Raw genomic sequence first — 19,020 nt, forward strand, 5'->3', positions numbered from 1 at the left:
TATCCATCTCAATAGGGAAGGTGATAGATCTGACATGCTAGAAGGGTTTAACAGAAGAAAAGACATTTTGATTACAGAAAAATCTATTGTATTTATTACATGACTAACTCCTTGGTTTATAATCTTTGTATTTACTACATGATTAGCTTTTTGGTTTTCTTACCAAAAAAATAAATAAAAAAACCTTCTTGGTCATCAAAGTAATTTTACTCTACTTAGTAAAAGCAAGAAAAATAGTATATACAAAACCAACCTGCGGGGATTGCCACCAAACACAAGTAAGTTGGATTTTCTTAGGGGCTAATAAGTCAACATGACTATTATACCCTTTTAAGGACATAACGAAAACAGACACATTGAAGAGGCGAAAATACCTAAAGATGTCTTGGACCAAGAGAACGTAATTTGACCAATCAAGATTGATGACCTAGCCATGTAAAGCCTTGATGGCAGTGAGAGAATCAGAGAAGAAGACAACATAAGTAATACGAAGTTCTAAAATAGCAATTAGTCAGTCCCAAGTAACCTCAAGGTCAATCACAAGAGCTATCAGACAAACAAAGAAGCATGATTCCAAATAGCATAAAAGAAAGGGCTAAAGCTAGTCCAAAGAGGAGTGAAGATTGCAGTTCCGAAGGTAATAGAGTCTGATGTATGAGAAGAAGTCGGCACAGCTGGCTCCAAGGAAGACGAGGTTCCATTGTGCTATTGTATTTCATTCTATATCCTGTATAGCTACGACATAGCATTAGAGAGAAATGGGTGCTGACCCTCGAATAGATGTTTATTATAATAGATCCAAATTATCCAGGAAAGTAACCTGCTCAAATTAGAAGTGTCAATGCTCCAGCAAGCTCGTGCAAAGGAAGGATTGTATGTAAATATCACTGTTAAATATGGTATGGAGTTTATGTGGTTTATGCTTCATGATTACAAAAGGTTCTTTTTCCCAAAAAATATTCCAATTTGGTTACAGAACAACAAGCAGTAATGGAGTCAAATGCCCCAACATCGTTACTTACCCAGAAGAAATCGAATAAAAGAAACAGTTTGTCCCGAGTACTGACCATTACGATTAACGATTTCCTTTTCCAGAACATAACGAGAATCAAGTTGCAAAGAAAACTAGAAGGTGATGGATCTCCATACAAATCAGGAATTGAGTACATTTATCCGTATGGAAGTTCCTTCTACTTAATTGCAGAATATGATTATAATGGATCAAAAGCTTGCAATCGAAGTTTCCACCTTCTACCCAAAAGAAAGAAAAGAATTGAAATGGAAGTGTCTTGTTTCTTTATACAACTAACTGAATAAGCCTCCTTCATTCCTCTCCAACGTTGCCGTGGAACCAAAGCAGTTTCAGAGACCCTGCAGTAAGAGATAACCGATCAATAGCAACTTAGCACCGCTGAGTCCATGAGTCTCGCAAGCGAAAGAAAAGAGATGGAAGTATCGAGCTCTAAAGAACCCCCTCATGCATTGACGTCGTTTACGAAAAAAGAAATTATCAAGAGCGGAAGAAAAAGATGAACAACAAAAAGATCAAGTCCATACCTTTCGAGAAGACAACCATTTGCCATTTTCCCACTCCTGATGAACTCTCAATCGAGAAACTGGATAAGTAATTTCATCTCCAGTGCTTTCGAAGTACACACGATAACTGGACTTGTTTCTTTCTGTGATCGTTCCAATCCACCATCCATCGTTATCGTAGGCATCAACTCTGTCGTGGAGACAGAATTTAGAAACTTGAATTGCAGGAGGAAAAGGCCTTACTTCATTGGCACTGACGATCTCTCTCAACAATCGCTCCCCGTCTTGGGCTAAAAGATTCTTATACTCCACCAGGAAATGAGTCTTTTCGACTGGAAGGACAATCTCTGCACTGTAATATGAACCGACAAACCCCTCTTCTTTGCTGCAGATTTCAACCAGGCAACCAGTTCGGTAAGCCATAGCTGTTTCTTTGATCTTTCGATTTCTGTTTTCTTGCAAACCGAGAAGATTCGAATTCCGATCCCTAAGAAAGAGAAGCAGGAAGAAGGTGAAAAGCCATAGAAATTGAAGTCTACAAGGTTTCTGTTAAAACCTGGTTTTATAAGTTCGAACTTCGAATCGGAGTCGACTGGGTAGTTTGGGGTTTTCGTACAATTTTCAACGGAATGAACGGATACGTTTCACGTGATTGGATGAACCGGGTTCGTTTTGGTTCGAAATCCATATAGAAGTCTGAACCGCACACGTTCGTCTCCTCCGCTTTCTCTGCTTTTCAAAAAGGAAGAAGTCTCGTTTCGTCGCGATTGCTTTGGGTTTAAGTTTTCATCGTTCCAATTCTCAATCACTCTGTAGGATTGACTGAACTGAAGACAGATTTAAGTTTTTCGTTATTTATGTTGATTGAGACTGAGAGAATCCATTAAAATGTCTCTCACGACGCGGCAGCGACGTCCTCAGGGTTCTGATCCATCGGCATCATCATCATCGTCGCTGTCCTATTCGAAGGTCGACAAACCAGAGAAATCTGATGGAAGAGAAGAGAACAAGGGTTTGGGTTGGTTCCTACCATTACTCATGCTTGGGGTTTTGAGGCACATGAGTGCCACCTCGAATATCATTCACGACTGCGATGAGGTTTTCAATTATTGGGAGCCCTTACACTTCCTCCTTTATAAATCTGGTTTCCAGACTTGGGAATACAGGTAGGTTTCATTTTCTTTTCACTTCTTATATCATTGAAGAGCTTGGCTGCTTTTTATTCGCTTTGTTGGATTTTTTTAAGGGGTTCCGATAAAATTAGTGTCACTCTAAAGATGGGTTTTTTACGTCGAAGTCGAAAGAAGAACTGTCCTTTAACTGTTCCTACTGACATGTAGTTTGGAATTTGGTTCGCATTTTCCTAATCGTATTCAGAAGGGACGGTGCGAGCACGAAAGTAAGGAGTGGGGTGAACTCGCCATTAGAGAATTCTGTTGAATCAAACAATTACACTTCCTCATCATGCTAATTCAATCAAATGAATACCCTTTAGGTGTGGTGGTGGGGGAGGAGTTCCTTGTCTAGAAATGGAAAGTACGATATAGCATCCAAGAACACCCTAAGTCATACTTAGTAGGATTTTGATCTCTTTTCTGTTATATGGTTTGTTCTTTTAGTTTATCTTGGTACCATTTTCTACACACCACTAAATAAATATATTAAAAAAGTGTTCTGCAACTAAATAAAAATGAACATCGGTGGAGTCTGGGGAATGGATTCTAGAAAACTATAGTCCACAACAGTGTCACTTACACAGACGCGTAAACAATTTAAAAGGAAAAAAGTACAAGAAAAATCTTATGGTCATAACAGCTGTATGAGGAATCTCAGCATTTGCAGTTTAGAAAGCCATCCCCTTCAAAAAAATTCTCTGAATTTACGAGTTGTGATTTGTGGCAGCTAGCCTGTTAACCTTAATGTTTGAAGTTATTGATGGAACTATTATATTGATTAAGTTGATGTGTACTGATTTTAGCCAACCCCATTTAGTTGGGATATGGCTGAGTGGTTGCTGTTGTGAACTGTTGTATAATGACTTGTTTATTTTTGTATCTTGCAGCTCCCAGTTTGCTCTTCGCTCGTATGTTTACATTCTTTTCCATGAATTAGTGGGTCGACCTGCTTCCTGGCTGTTCAGTGAGGAAAAAGTGAGATGTTCCCTTGCTTTGTCTAACAATTCTGGATATTCTTGATAATATACTAGAAGATATCATCTCTAAGTCAATGTTAGTTTTCTCATTGGACCTTATAACCTTTCAATAAAGAGAGCAAAGTTTGTTAAATATGGAATTCCAAATAGTAATTGACTGCAATTGTTTGAAAATTTTTTATGGTGATATTGCTCATTTGCTTCTACAAAAAAATAAAAAAATATTATTCATTTGCTCAAAGAAAGGTATTACATTTGTTAGGAATTAGGATATCTCACTGGGACCTGCTTTTAAAGTTCTGCTGGTTCGGGAACTTCTGTAATCTTATACTTAATAACTGGTTGTATGGTTGTACTTGAGTTTAAAATTTTGGCAACAATTTTTCTAGATGGGCATATCTGGAGGAATACTTAGGCTTAGAGGGTGGTCCCCCTTTCTCGCGTAAAAGCGATCAGAATTCGTCATTACTTCCATGTGCTAATGGTGTGGTGATCCTACTTGTTGGTTGTCTAGATATGGTCTGGATTGACAACTAGTCAAATTTAAGACTCAAATTCAATCTAGTGCCCTCCTACTTATTTCCTTGTGAATTTGTACTTGTGAGCTTCCCATGTACTGGCATTCCCATCCCTGTAGTTGTGTCTTATACTTTGTTTTAACCAGTTTCCTGTTTGGTGAACCTCTTTTAATGTCTCTGCCTGGATGGGGCCAATTCAATCGGATGAATAGTATTATATCTGTTCCACAACATTTTTTGTGAGGACCATATGTGGTTTTTTGTGCACACATGACCTCTCTCCCCTTACCCCTTCTCTCCTTATTTTTAATTAACAATTGTTCTCTCTTTTGAATTATTCTAATCATTCCTCTTCCAAATCTCAGGTTAGAGTATTTTATGCTGTAAGACTGTTTCTTGCTGCCATTTCAGCTATCACTGAGGCAGCACTAGTGGTGGCCCTTTCCAGGAAATATGGAAAACGTCTTGCTTCTTATGCATTGGCAATGTTGTGCTTGACCAGTGGATGTTTCTTTGCTAGCACAAGTAAGTTGTTTCTTTTGTGTCCTATCTATGCTTGCATCTTATATATTTATGTTTCCGGGTTGTTGTTTGCAAGTTGGTGGGAGCTTACTCTTAAGGATGTCAACAATACAAACATTACTTGCCAAATCTCAACTCTATTCCACGCTTTAAAGTCTTCATACCACTCAAGCATTTGAAAATAAATAATACGAATGGCATTTTTAGCTAATATCAATGAAGGCAATTCAAGAATTTGATGTAACCCAACTCTAGGGTTAGGATTCTTTGAAATATTGTCCTAAAGTTTAGGTTTGTCCAGAATCTTCCAACAAATAATCACCAAAATTCTAATGGGTATCTAAGGTAACAAAGAATACTAATTGAAAGGTATATGTGTTGCTAGGGAAAAGTTAGGGTTTTACTAAATTCCCATGGGGTAATCTTGAAAAACAAAAAAATTCTCTAGGATTGATAGAAAAGAGAATGGGATAACTTGGGGTTGATTTGGAAAGGTTTGGGGAGAATTGTGAGGATGATTCTCGAATGAAACAGTTGATAAAGAGAATTTTAGAGTTTTGGGAATGAATCTTGGGCAAATTCTTTCTTTTCTTTCCTCTTTTTTTTTTTTTTTCCCCTGGTTGCTGCAAGCCAGAAAAGGCAGGGAGAGGGAACTGAGAGAGAAAAAGAGGGGTGCGGGGGGGGGGGGGTTCTCAGGGTTTGGGGGGAGGGACCCAGAGGGCTTGTTGGAGTATGGAGAGGGCTTAGGAAGGATTGCAGGGGGGTAGGGGAGTGGATTTGAGAGGCTGCGGTTGTGGGGAAGGGGAGGGGGAGGGCTGTGATGGGTGGTGGGTAGAGGGGAAGGGGATGGGGGTGTTTGACTTACTTGGAGGAGTTGTTGTTGAGGGAAGGTGACTTCTGGTTCTTGAAGATGAATCCCGCAATTGAAGGCAAGAAGCTTAAGAATCTGCCATGGGCCTCCCAAGAGAACCGCGACTTGTTTCCCACAAGAATGCTTTAATCTTTATTCAATTGAAACAGCCTTTACAATGGAGAGAATGGCTTATTTGTAGCCTTGCATCAAGAAAGAAAGAATCAATCTAACTCTATCTAGGAAATTGACTTTAGATTTAACTAGGAATTAGAAACTAACTCTACTAGGGTTTCCTTTATAAGTTAGGATACCCTTTTATAAATAAATATAAAATAAAAGAACTTGACTTGAAATGAAAGACCTAATTATCCACAAAGAGTCCTACTTAAAAGAAAGACTCTCTATGACACTAGAACTCCAAAACTGACTAAAACATAGACTTTAAGATAGAATTGGACTCAAGCTGAAAATAAAGTCAGCAGCTAATTAGGGCTGGAAAATGACCAAATTGCCCCTCTTGGGTTTGGCCAGCCCGAGGTGTGCCATCTTGGTTGGGCCTTGGGGCCCAAACCGGGATTTTATCTAGGGGGAGGGCCCTTGTTCACATCAATTTTCCTAAGACTTGAACGGGTTATTCATATGCAACGCCTTATTGGTTGAGCAAATAGCAGACTATCCCAGATTTTACTATTCTCTCATTTGCTTCTTTTTTCTCCATCAAGTCCCCTTTTTTCCTCTGAATTTTAAGTTTTGTTTTCTGTACTTTACCCTATCCAATTCCTAAAAATTAACCTCATCATTCCAGAGACTAATCCAACTTGTATTGGGTTCATTGAATTAAACTTTTCAGGTTATGCTTGGATTATAATGTACTGTAATTAATTCTATTTATTTATGGAAATGAGGTATAAAATTTATTAAACTGGCATGACAGAGTTGCTAAAATATTAATTATTTGGCTGATTCTAACCCAACCTGACTGAGCAATCTCGGAGCTTAGCTGAGGCAAGGTCTGTTAAGGCACAAATGGTTGCCAGGTCATTAGGCTCTAATAGGAGTATAGGACCTCATGTTTTCTGCCTCAAGAATATGCATAAAAATGAGGCATCACTATATGATAGTAGTCACAGTACTAGTATCCTTACTGCTTGTACGCATCAAAGAATTCTTCTTTAACTATTTCTGATGGTTTTTCTGATGTCATTTCTTTTGGCTGGATTGGCCAGGTTTCTTGCCAAGTTCATTCTCTATGTATGCCGTTTCTCTTTCATCAGCATTATTCCTTCTCGAGAAATATGGCATGGCAGTTTCAGTTGCAGCCATAGGAGTGATCGTTGGTTGGCCTTTCTCTATACTGGTTTTTCTGCCAATAACTTGTTATTCTTTAATTAGACGGTTCAAGCTGGTGTTTTATTCTGGAGCAGCTATTTCTCTTATTCTGCTTGTAAGTTAATTAAACTATGATTTCATCTAGAATTTATCTGCTTCATATTCTTTTGGTACATAGTGTAAGGGAAAGCTTGGTTATATCATATTTCTAGATTTAGGTTCAACCCTGGTTGAAACCAAAACAATTCAGACTGTGGCCAGGTTTCCATTGAAAACTGGTGCATTTGAGCTGCATGTTTTGTTTGACCATTCATTGGTTGAATGGCAATGTTTGGTGCATGTTACCAGTAGAATACATCTATATCAAACCTTGCGTGTTTTCCTCCAGGTTCAGGATAGAAATATATTGTGGTGGTTGTTGTTTTATGAATATTGTGCTGTTGTTTTGTAGCAACTGTACTCAAGGATTTTGGTTTTGTTCCAGGGACTCTCTGTACTTGTTGACCATTACTACTATGGACGATGGACATCATCTGTTTTCAATCTATTGGTATATAATGTCCTTGGAGGTGGTGAGAGTCATCTATACGGGGTTGAAGGTCCATTTTATTATCTGAGGAATGGATTTAACAACTTCAACTTTTGCTTTGTTCTTGCATTGCTGTTCCTGGGATTTCTTCCAATTGCCAAGAAGAAATATGCTCCTGACCTGCTGATTGTAGTCTCACCTTTGTACATTTGGTTGGCATTTATGTCATTACAACCTCACAAAGAAGAAAGGTTAGAACAGATCTACCTATTCCTTATGTATCATTTATCAAAATTTCAGGACTTCTATATGTAATTGTGCTTTGTAAGATCTTTATCTCGGGTTAAAGCTGGTAGTTCTGTATCTTTGATGCATGATACAGCTCCTCTAATGGGTCTGACCTAATATGGAAATCCAGACCTAAATGAACCGATAAAATTCTGAGTTTTGGTTCAACAAGGAATTAATTTATTTTATATTGGGTCAGCTGTTAGATACTGATCCTTATTGTCTTTCAGCTTCCTTCTTCAAGGTAGTTTACATAGTAGTTAGTTGTCATTTTATGGAGGATTATTTCTTTTTTATATGTGTAACCAACTAGCAATGGAAGAGAGTTTAAGAATTGAAATTGTAAGTTGGTTGGATCTTCTTGGTGGTGATGATGTTTGGACTGCTGTGCCCTGCTTGAGCCAGACCCTAACGTGAACCAGGTTCATGGATATCATGCAACTATCCTTAGGTGGATTAGGCAGCTTGCAGGAGCTGTCTGGAGAACCTCCAAATTGGAATTACTTGATATAACAAATTTGATGTATCACTCACCTTATGAAGATGGGCAAAGGCTTCAGAAGACTGCCTTACCTCTCAATCCCATTTTGAATCCAAATCTTGTTCATGTTTGAATTCCTTGTAAAATTTTTGACAATTTCTTGATGCAGAAACTGTACTTCAAATTACTTGTATGGACTTTCTTACATGTTACATGTAGATGGATTTCAATATATAGAGGTTACTGAAACTGTGTTTGAGAAAGGAGGGGGGGGGGTTGGAATGAAGGAGGTTTAAATGTAGTCCATGGAATTCCTGGTCTGAAGGATTAGAAACAAATTCCTGATCTGCATGCCTGTATTTGTCATATGACTGGTTGGATAAGGCCAAAAATTGTGGATGGTTACGCTCCAAGTCCCATTCTCATATGTCAAGTTTCAACCCATATGGGTTTTCCTAGTGTCAGAACAAATGTTGAATAATTTGTTCGAATTCAAGTGGTTGGAATAATAGTAGGCATGCACAGACATACACAAGCTGTACATACAATACATGAGGTTTTTGGGTTCACTTAGGGCCTGTTTGGTTATATGAATCCAGAGATTTGAAATATCTGGATTCATGAATTTGAGAATTATACCCGTTTGGTTGTAAAAATCTCTAGATTCATGAATTCTAGAGATTCACATTTTTACACTAAAAACGTGAATCTGTAGATTTATGGGTAAAGGGTGAAATCCAGAAATTTCAAAAAAACTATACATTTGCACATTCACAAAAATCACGTCGATCAAATAGTTTTTTAGGATGAATCCACAGATTTCATTCCACAACCAAACATCTAATTTTATAAATTATAACTCCATAGATTTGAAATCTCTAGATTTGAAATCTCCAGACTCATGTAACCAAACAGGCCCTTAGGCTCTCAAAAATGAAATTTCACTAATCCAGATCGTGTCCTCTCTTTGCATGGTCAGAGTGGCCCCATTAACATCCTAAATTGGACAAATAAGTGAACTAGATGAGGTATCTGTCTCTAGTCTGCCAGACCAGGAGGTCTTTAGCCTTTTTGAAAGGATTATACTTGGTAATCTTATTACACTAAAATTATTCTGGGGTGAAATTATTGTACTTAATATTACCCTTCAATTGAGCATAATCATTACTACCGTTAATTCTGTACCTGGCTAACATAGAGCATGTTTTAGTTTAAACAGCACTTGGATTTGAGACCTCTTCATGATAAAGTATTTTAATTTTTTTTGTTTAATGTTATGTTCTGCATCGAATGCTGGGAAAGATGCAAATGATGACTTTTAGCATTTATCATTTGGTTTCAGGTTCCTATATCCAATATACCCACTTGTATGTGTTGCTGCTTCAGCTGTCATTGAGAGTTTTCCTGATCTTTTTAGGGACAAGTATGACCCCCATGCTAATGCTTTCCTTGTAAAGGTGAGTTCCCGTATCCCAGAAATGTCCCTAACTTTAATATTCTTTCGCTAATAATGGTTCACATCTGCTCTTTCCTGCAGACTGCCAAAGTACTCAGACCTGTGGCCCTGGGCCTCATATTATGTGCCTCTCATAGTCGAACGTTTTCTCTTATTCATGGTTATTCTGCACCTATTGAGATCTACAAACACTTGGAACATCATGATGATGCTGGTCAGGGTGAGAACTGGTCTCTTGTATCAGTTGGATCTTGAAATATATGGGAAGAACTTTGGAATTATCATTTCTTTTCTAGATCTCATGTTCATCTTGCAGGTGCTGTGGTCTGTGTGGGAAGTGAATGGCATCGATTCCCTTCTTCCTTTTTCATTCCTGATTATGTGAGTGAAGTTCGATGGATAGATGATGGCTTCCGGGGGCTCCTTCCAGTCCCATTCAATTCTTCCTTGGGTGGGACAGCAGCAGCACCGTATTATTTCAATAACAAGAATGTGGCATCTGATGTGCAATTTGTAATTATCCTTGACTTGAAAGTCTACACAGTTGCTTCAACTCATATAGTGTTTACTTTTAAGGCTTTTTAAAATATTTAAGACAGATAAAAAAAAAAAATGAATTCCCCCAATGGATCCTCATTCAAGTTTGTTTGCAGGTAAGGGATCTTGATGCCTGTACTTTTCTCATCGAATTGGAACTTCGACGGCCATTCCCTTCACGTGGTAGTGACTTGTCAACATGGGAGGTAAGATTAGGGGGATGGATTGTGTTTTATCTCTGTTATTTTTGTAATATATGCATGCTGAAATTGTATAAAATACAGGTGCTTGCCTCTTTACCCTACCTGGACAGGGAGCTTTCACCTCCCTTGTACAGATCATTCTTCATCCCGCATCAGTGGTGGCAGAAGAATGTCTTCGGTATGTATAAATTACTGAGGAGAATATCCAATACGACATCTGATCCTAGCTTTGACGAGAATGACTAGTTAGTTTCTATGTCAAATCATGATGAGATATCGAGTTCGTACACCAAATGCTCTTCTACCACTGAGATCTGGACTCCCATGAATGCATCAAGTAACAAGAACACAAGTTACCTCCTTTTCTGAGGGCTGAGACTAACCATTTCAGATGATATGGGTTTTTTGCCCCTTTTTGTAGTATGCCATAGGTTTTTCTTCATTCATGAATTTGCTTTAGGATACTGGGAGAGAGATTTTGTTTGGTTTTTCAACCATAAATATCAGAGGAACTTATTCTTAGTTATAGTTATGGATCTTATTTCCTTTTCTTGGTGCTCAATTTACGACATGTACCATGTGATTATTGTTGCATTTTGTGTTTAGACTCTTGAGAGTGACTATTTTATCACTGGTGTTGTGAATTATATATCTTGCTTACAACAACTTGGCCTGCTTAACACAGTTGATACCAAATAGGTTCAATACAAGTTCAGAGGTATTGAATTGATAACAGAAATGGCCTCTGCCAATTTGGTTTGATGACCTCAGGAACTTATTTCAACTCCCCAATCCGCGGCTGATAATTTGTGAGGAATCATGTATAAGCACCGCCTTTTGAAATAATTGCTTTGCAAAAACAACTCTTAACAGGAACAGGTATTATCTAATATTTAGGAAGGAAGCACTCAAGCACCTAACATGGAGGTTTATTGTTTTCAGTTGTTTGACTTTTTAACTTCATATAAATTAAATCTTCACAAATAATGTTTCCTTGCTTGACGCAGTCATCAATGGTCATTTGATCTTGGGGGAGATCTGCTAAAATTCAAATAAAAACTGGGTTTCTTTTTCGTTTGTTTGACTTGTAAATACTAACTTGTAAAACTAGTTGGGCTGCAACCAAACACCCACCGCCACGCCCAAAAAAAACCCCTCTCTCGCCCCCCCCCCCCCCCCTTCTTCCACAAACACACCCCCCCCCCCCCCCCCCCCCCCCCCCCCCCCCCCGAAGAGAGAAAAGAAAAACCCCCCCAACACCCCACACCCCCCCCCCCCCCCCCAATTTATCATAGGCCCAATGGTATAATATTCATGGGCCACACATGGACTAGCCCAACTTAGAAATAACACTAATGGGCTACACTTAGCCCACATTCTAGAAGGGAGGGAGACTCTAGAGGAATCTACGTCTATAAAGTATCTTGTCTCTGAAATATCCCTAGAAATATCTAGACCCACTGAATATTCCTAACCATTGATTCTGACACTTGTACAAATCACAACCATTCATTGTATCCTACCTCACCTATAAATAGGGGAGGGACTCATTTGTACAAAGCATCAAACAAGTGAGCAATACAAGTTCTCTCAAGGTTCTCTTTGAGCTCTAAGCTTTCTTCTACTCTCTCTAGCTGGGTTTTAGGCTGACTTAGTGCAAGAAAGTGCTAAGTGCCGGCACGGTTGGCTTAGTCAATAACTAAGGCCGTGACATTTGTGGTATCAGAGCTTCGGTTGGGTGTGTCAAGCGTGTGGGAAAACACGATGACAAGCGAGTCCGAGACGTTCAATGGTGCACAAGAGGAGCTAAACCGTGGGAGGGAGACCCACACCACCAAGGATAGGCGCAAGGGCAAGGAGAAGTCCGTTGAAGTTAGTGCAACTATGGAGCCACGTCTAACGCGGGTGGAGTTGGCGATGGTCGAGGCAAGGGAACGCCTTGACGTTGGGGAACAAAGGACCGATGAGCTCGATGGCCGGATGGACGAGCTCAAGGAGTTCCTATTGGGTGCTCTCAACACCATGGAGCACAAACAACAACAACAGCTTGAGGCCCTTCGGACCCAAGTAGTGGAAAGGATCGCCACGGTGGAAGCTCGTGTGCGGAGTTGAGTAGAGAGGTAGCAACGTGCGGGAGAACCACGACGGTGGGAGTGTGTGGCTTGAAGCACCAAGGGTGGAGGTGCCAAAGCCTAAGGCATTCGAGGGAACGAGAGATGCTCGGGAGGTTGACAACTTCCTATGGCACATGGAGCGGTATTTCGAAGCTACGTCGATGGAGGACGAGTCTACCAAGATCAAGACCGTGCAACTCTACCTCACCGAAACCGCAGCTCTATGGTGGAGACGAAGGTACAATGACATGCAAAAGGTACGTGCACCATAGACACATGGGAAGACTTCAAGAAAGAGCTTAAGAAACAATTTTATCCGGAGAAGGAGGAAAGAAAAAGAGGAAAGAAGGGGAGAGAAGGAAGGAGAAAAGGGAGGGAGAGACAAGAGGAACGACTAGGAGGAAAAGAAGAGAAAGGAGGAAAGAGAAAGGAGTAAAGGGAAGGGAGAGAAGGCCAAGAAGAGCAAAAGGAAAGGTGGGGAGAAGGGAAGACACAAAAGGGAAGGCAAAAAAGTCTCAAACAAGGAGGGAAGCAAGAAAGGAAGAAGAAAAGCAAAGAAAGGCCGGATGGACCACATTGGGAGGGATTGCAAAAGAAGGCCAAGGAAAAGAAAGGGAAGAGGAGGAGGGGAGGAGGAGGGCAAAGGCAAGGACAAAGCTAAGCAAAGGGGGAGAGGGAGGGGACAAGGCAAGGGGAAGGGCAGGTGAACGGGAGCAACACACAAGTCGAGGAGGAGGAAAGCGGAAGAGAGCAAGGAAAGAGGGAGCCAAAGGAAGAAGGCACGCCCAGAGGGAGTTGCCAAGGGAGTGAGAGAGAGGAGCAGGAAAGGCGGGATGGGGAAAGGAGACGAATGGGCGGCAGGAATCAGAGAGGGCAAGGGACAGCCACAAAGCAAGGGGACAGGAGGAAGGAGCACAGAGGCGGGACAAGGGACAAGGAGGGGCCAAAACGGCCAGCGGAGAAGGGAGTCAAAAGGGGGGACAAGGGGCATGGAAGACAAGGAGGAGCAAGAGGCAACGAAGGAGAAGAGAAAAAGGAGTCAAGGAGGAGGAGCACCAAAAGACTACCACCAATGAGGGAGGTGGATCAGCAATTGAGTTGGAGGGGGCCAAAAAGAAGGACAAAGGAGGGGAGTGGAGGAAAAGGAAGAACAAGGAGCTAGGAGAGGACAGAGGAAGGCACCAAGGGAGGGGAAGAAAGAGAGGGAAGGAGAGAAGGGGACCAACAAGGTAATATCAAAAACAAATATCAGAGAGATTGATAGGCGGGGAGATAACAAGCTAGACTGGGGGGAAAAGGAAGGGAAAGAAGACTAGGGAGGAAGGGATAGAGTCAGTAAGCCGGCACAAGAAGCACATGACCCTCATGAACAAGATATTTCACCACGACAAGTTCGTGGGGTACTGGATGACATCGCATCTATAGTAACACATTGGAGGAAATGCACAACATCTAAGGTTGGTTCTTCAAACCCTAAAGGAGAACCAACATAGGAAGAAAGAGAAGTGCGGCGCACAAGAAGAGGGATGTAGGCATAAAGTAGGGGGCGGAAGGAGAATGGACGGGAGCAAGGTGAAAGCAAGGGAATGGGAGGCACCTACTAAGGGGGAGGAGGTCCTAGGCCATAAACACTACGAAGGTTATGGGGATACTCCAAGAGGGCGCTCCACCACGGACTACTAAAGAAGAACAAGGCGGGGAGTGGCGAGGAAGACGCTGATGATTTAAAGAAGGGGAATGGAAGAAGGGCGAGGGAATGGCAAAGGAGGACATACGGAGCGTGATTGCAATTGGAGGGGTAAGCAAGAAAGACACCCTAGCAAGAGAGGAAGCCAACGAGGCGAGGGGAACGGGACGGAAGGAGATGACGGTGGGCATGCTAAGGACATGGCGACACTATTTGTTGGGATGAGGTCGTGGTAAAGACGGATAATGTGGCTACGAGTTACTTCCAAACCCAAAAGAAGTTGAGTCGAAGCAAGCTAGGTGGCAAGATTTCCTAGCGGAATTTGACTTCACCGAGTATAAACCGGGAAAGCAAAGAGGGGCGACGCACTAAGTCGAAAGGCGGAGTTGGCATCTCAGCCAACGGAAGGAGAAGTGAGCCTTATCAAGGGAGGATACGAGCATGACCCAATGGCTAAGGGCTTGCTCACTCAGCCAAGGAAGGCAAAACAAGGCGGTTTTGGGAAGAGGATGGTGTTCTCTATGCCAAGAAGAAGAGGATCTTTGTTCCTAAGTGGAACAACCTGAGGAAGAACCTTATTCGTGAATGCCACGACACCAAGTGGGCTGGTCATCCAGGGCAAAGACGCACTCGGCATTGTTGGAAGCGACTTACTATTGGCCTCGGATGAGGGATGATGTTGAGGCTTATGTAAGGACTTGTCTTGTGTGCCAACAAGACAAGGTGGAACAACATCCACCACGGGGTTTGTTGGAACCATTGCCTACACCAAGTCGTGCTTGGGAGAGTGTCTCTATGGACTTCATCAGCGCTCTTCCTAAGTCCGAAGGATGTGGGTCAATCATGGTGGTGGTAGATCGGCTATCCAAATATGGCACATTTGTGGCAGCACCCAGGGATTGCACAGCGGAAGAAGCAGCTAGGCTATTCCTAAAGAATGTGGTCAAGTATTGGGGGGTGCCACAATCAATCATCAGCGATCGTGACCCTCGCTTCACGGGGAGGTTTTGGGCCGAATTGTTCAAGTTGTTGGGCACATCATTGCGGTACTCGACAAGTTTCCATCCCCAAACGGATGGACAGACTGAACGTGTCAACAACTTACTGGAGCTATACTTGAGGCACTTTGTGAGTGCCAACCAGCGAGATTGGGCCAAGTTGCTTGATGTGGCTCAGTTTTCATACAATCTCCAAAGAAGCGAGGCCACCAACCAAAGCCCATTTGAGATTGCCACGGGGCAACAACCGTTAACACCACACACTATAGTGACGGGTTATACGGGAAAGAGCCCCTCAGCTTACAAGTTCGCCAAGGAGTGGCGAGAAAGGTTGGATGTGGCTAAGTCCTACTTAGACAAAGCCACGAAGAAGATGAAGAAGTGGGCCGACATAGATAGACGACCTGCAAACTTCGCAATAGGGGACATGGTCATGGTGAAGTTACTACCCCAACAATTCAAGTCCTTGCGAAAGGTGCACAAAGGACTGGTCCGTCGGTATGAAGGGCCGTTCAAAATCGTGAAGAAAGTGGGTAAGGTTTCCTACCAACTAGACCTCCCACCAAAGCTCAAGATCCATCCTGTCTTCCATGCAAGTATGTTGAAGCCTTACCAAGGAGATGCGGAGGATCCTAGTCGTGGGACTTCTACAAGGGCACCTACAAGCATAACAACATCCTATGACAAGGAGGCGGAACATATAATGGCGGATCGAGTAATGCGCAAACGTGGGGTGCCTCCAAGTCGAGAGTATTTGGTGAAGTGGAAGGGATTGCACGAGAGCGAAGCAAGTTGGGAACAGAAAGCATTGTGGCGGTTCAAGAATATATAAGGAGATTCCACGATGAAAACACGACGAGGACGTCGACGGAATAGGTGGGGGAGAATGACACGCCCAATTTATCATAGGCCCAATGGTATAATATTCATGGGCCACACATGGACTAGCCCAACTTAGAAATAACACTAATGGGCTACACTTAGCCCACATTCTAGAAGGGAGGGAGATTCTAGAGGAATCTACATCTATAAAGTATCTTGTCTCTAGAAATATCCCTAGAAATATCTAGACCCACTAGAATATTCCTAACCATTAGATTCTAGACACTTGTACAAATCACAACCATTCATTGTATCCTACCTCACCTATAAATAGGGGAGGGACTCATTTGTACAAAGCATCAAACAAGTGAGCAATACAAGTTCTCTCAAGGTTCTCTTTGAGCTCTAAGCTTTTCTACTCTCTCTAGTGGGTTTTAGGCTGACTTAGTGCAAGAAAGTGCTAAGTGCCGGCACGGTTGGTTAGTCAATAAGGGCCCGGGGGGCCCCCCCCCCCCCCCCTCGCCCATTTCTTTTATTTATTATCATGCACTACCCATCTCGTCAATTTGATTAAATAGTTAATCTTGGTTTATGGGTCAACCTTGTATCTTAAATTAAGAAAAATAGCCGTTGAGTTAGGGAGTTATTGCCATTTCCAAGCACTTTCTTCAAGCTTTCATTCTTTGCATGACCTCCACACGGTTCTTCTCATGTAAGCAAAGCCCAAAGTCGGTGGGGGACCTAGAGTGAGCCTGCATGAATCCAGCTATCAAGTATTCTATTCCCTCTTATCTCTCACTCCACAGGAGCCAGGCAAACCCTTATATATAGACAGACACTGACCATCAATTCACCATTCAACAATTCAGATCTTGATCTTATTGCAGTTTTGGTTTCTTGAAACCCAGATATCCCAACAAGGAGAGATTACTATATCTAACAAAACATGACGGTGAGCACCTCTCTCATTCTATTTCTGTTGCTCTTTTCTTTTGCATTTTATGATGATTCCCATCTAATATAGTTGATGATGTTGGTTTTGGTTGTTACAGATTACAGAGATGAGAGTACATATGGACTGTGCTGGATGTGAGAGTAGGATCAGAAAGGCTCTTAAGAAACTAGAAGGAGTGGACGAAGTGGATGTGGACATGGGAATGCAGAAGGTGAGTGTCACAGGATGGGCAGAACAGAAGAAGGTTTTGAAGACAGTGAGGAAAACTGGAAGGAGAGCAGAGCTGTGGACTCTTCCTTACAATCCAGAGTACCAGACCCAAGATCACTACTATCGTCACCAGCACCATCAGAGCCACAACCCTGCAGTCACTTTCTACAACACTCCTCAGCCTTCCTCATCTTACAACTACTACAAGCATGGCTATGATGACCCTACTTACGGTTACTACCACCGTCCTGCTTCTGCTATCTTTGATGAACGAACTGGTGCCATGTTCAGTGATGAAAACCCTAATGCTTGCTCTATCATGTGATCATCTACCTGCACAACAAGGTGTTATGTGTTATGTGCCTAATATGAGATACCTTAAAAGTGCTATCACCTTCGAAGCTTTTCGTTAAGTAAGCGTCGATCAAGACTCAATTTTTTTTCTGAAAAATGAAAGTAAAAATTAAGATCAATTACATTGTCAAAGTCTGGAAGAAATAAAAATGTAATTTGGTGTGGTTTCATGTAAGGATATTCGAAAATGCCAAATTCCACCTGAACTGGTGCATCGTTTCTGTTTCGCTAGTCCAACCATTCGATTCCATGCATGTATTCGTATAACCCGTTGCAGAATTGAATTATCTCTAACATACAATCAGAGTCTTTGTCTTTGTTGCCGGAAACCTGCAATTATCGATGATGGTGCCTCCACTGAAACGCAAATATCACCGAAACTTTCTTTCTCCGCCGAACAGAACCACCCACCAACACCAAGATACCGTCGATGAAGAAGAAACGGATGAAGTTTCCCAATCCGAAAACCTAAGCAACCGTAATAGATACGAAGACGATGGTGATATGGATGATGAAGATCGAGACGAGCAACACACCACATGCACTGAAACTGAATCGGCCGGCAAACAGAAAAATCGTTTTTTCTTCTCGGAATCGGATCCTGTGTCCGAATCCGGTCAGGATGAAATTTCCAGTTATGGTGAAACAGCAGCATCACTGAGTAAAGCTACCAACAGAACTACAGACTACTTAAACATTGTTCCTCTTCCAATCTTCCGAGGTGACCCGGATGAGAGCCCAGTGACTCATTTGAGTCGATTCGCAAAAGTTTGCCGAGCGAACAACGCTTTATCTGAGGATATGATTCTCCGAATCTTCCCAGTGACTCTGGACAACGAGGCTGCTATCTGGTACGATCTCAACATTGAGCCTAACCCATCTCTTAGTTGGGAAGAAATCAAGTCTTCTTTCCTAAATTTCTACCAGAGAACCGAGTTACTTGACCAATGCAGATCCGAGTTAAGGACCATAAAACAACGTGACACGGAATCCGTTCATGGCTACTATTTGAGACTGCAATGGATACTAAAGAGGTGGTCCAAGCCAGATCATGGGATTCCAGATGGGTTGTTAAAAGCAGTGTTCATTGATGGATTGCGAGAAGATTTCCAAGATTGGATCGTTCCGCAGAGACCCCAATCGCTGGAGGAGGCTTTGAAGCTGGCATTGACGTGGGAACAGGTGCAGAGCATTAGAGCTGCACGAGATGAAAAGGTGAAGTGTGGGTTTTGTGATGGAGAACATGAAGAGAAGGTGTGTGAGATAAGAGGAAGGATGAAGCGGCTGTGGTTGGAGAGTTGTAAAGAGAAGGAAGTGAAGGACACGGAGCAAGCACTGAGGAGGAAAGAGTTGGTGAGGTCGAAATCGATGATGGCCAGGGTTGGAAGTGGGAGCTCGAGGAAACCAGGGGAGGAAGAAGAAGAAGACAATAAGGAAGAAGGATGGAAGAAGAGAACACAGTGTCAGTGTTGGAAG

The 19,020-nt window shown here is 42.0% G+C and overlaps 3 protein-coding genes across 3 annotated transcripts; 2 read left to right on the forward strand and 1 right to left on the reverse strand.

Annotated features, from left to right (window-relative positions):
• Positions 1 to 1,362: 1,362 nt before the first annotated feature.
• LOC149025498 (protein AGENET DOMAIN (AGD)-CONTAINING P1-like) lies at positions 1,363 to 1,959 on the reverse strand. The gene is made up of 2 exons (XM_089143583.1): positions 1,558 to 1,959; positions 1,363 to 1,371 (listed from the first exon to the last, which is right to left on the reverse strand). Exons 1-2 carry the CDS (start codon positions 1,957 to 1,959, stop codon positions 1,363 to 1,365), a joined length of 411 nt encoding a protein of 136 aa, XP_088999709.1.
• A 312-nt stretch (positions 1,960 to 2,271) lies between these two features.
• On the forward strand, positions 2,272 to 10,966 carry EBS3 (Alg9-like mannosyltransferase family). Its single transcript, XM_089145716.1, has 10 exons — positions 2,272 to 2,702; positions 3,599 to 3,686; positions 4,572 to 4,731; positions 6,808 to 7,025; positions 7,395 to 7,690; positions 9,551 to 9,665; positions 9,746 to 9,884; positions 9,981 to 10,177; positions 10,318 to 10,407; positions 10,486 to 10,966. The coding sequence occupies exons 1-10, from the start codon at positions 2,425 to 2,427 to the stop codon at positions 10,648 to 10,650; spliced, it is 1,746 nt and encodes a 581-aa protein (XP_089001842.1). The 5' UTR covers positions 2,272 to 2,424; the 3' UTR covers positions 10,651 to 10,966.
• A 5,904-nt stretch (positions 10,967 to 16,870) lies between these two features.
• On the forward strand, positions 16,871 to 18,227 carry LOC149025500 (Heavy metal transport/detoxification superfamily protein). Its single transcript, XM_089143132.1, has 2 exons — positions 16,871 to 16,977; positions 17,078 to 18,227. Exons 1-2 carry the CDS (start codon positions 16,972 to 16,974, stop codon positions 17,513 to 17,515), a joined length of 444 nt encoding a protein of 147 aa, XP_088999258.1. The 5' UTR covers positions 16,871 to 16,971; the 3' UTR covers positions 17,516 to 18,227.
• Positions 18,228 to 19,020: the final 793 nt, after the last annotated feature.

The sequence above is a fragment of the Hakea prostrata genome, chromosome 2 (assembly GCF_041222555.1).
Source record: "Hakea prostrata isolate BN-2017 chromosome 2, UWA_Hpros_2, whole genome shotgun sequence".
In the NCBI taxonomy this organism is placed as follows: Eukaryota; Viridiplantae; Streptophyta; class Magnoliopsida; order Proteales; family Proteaceae; genus Hakea; species Hakea prostrata.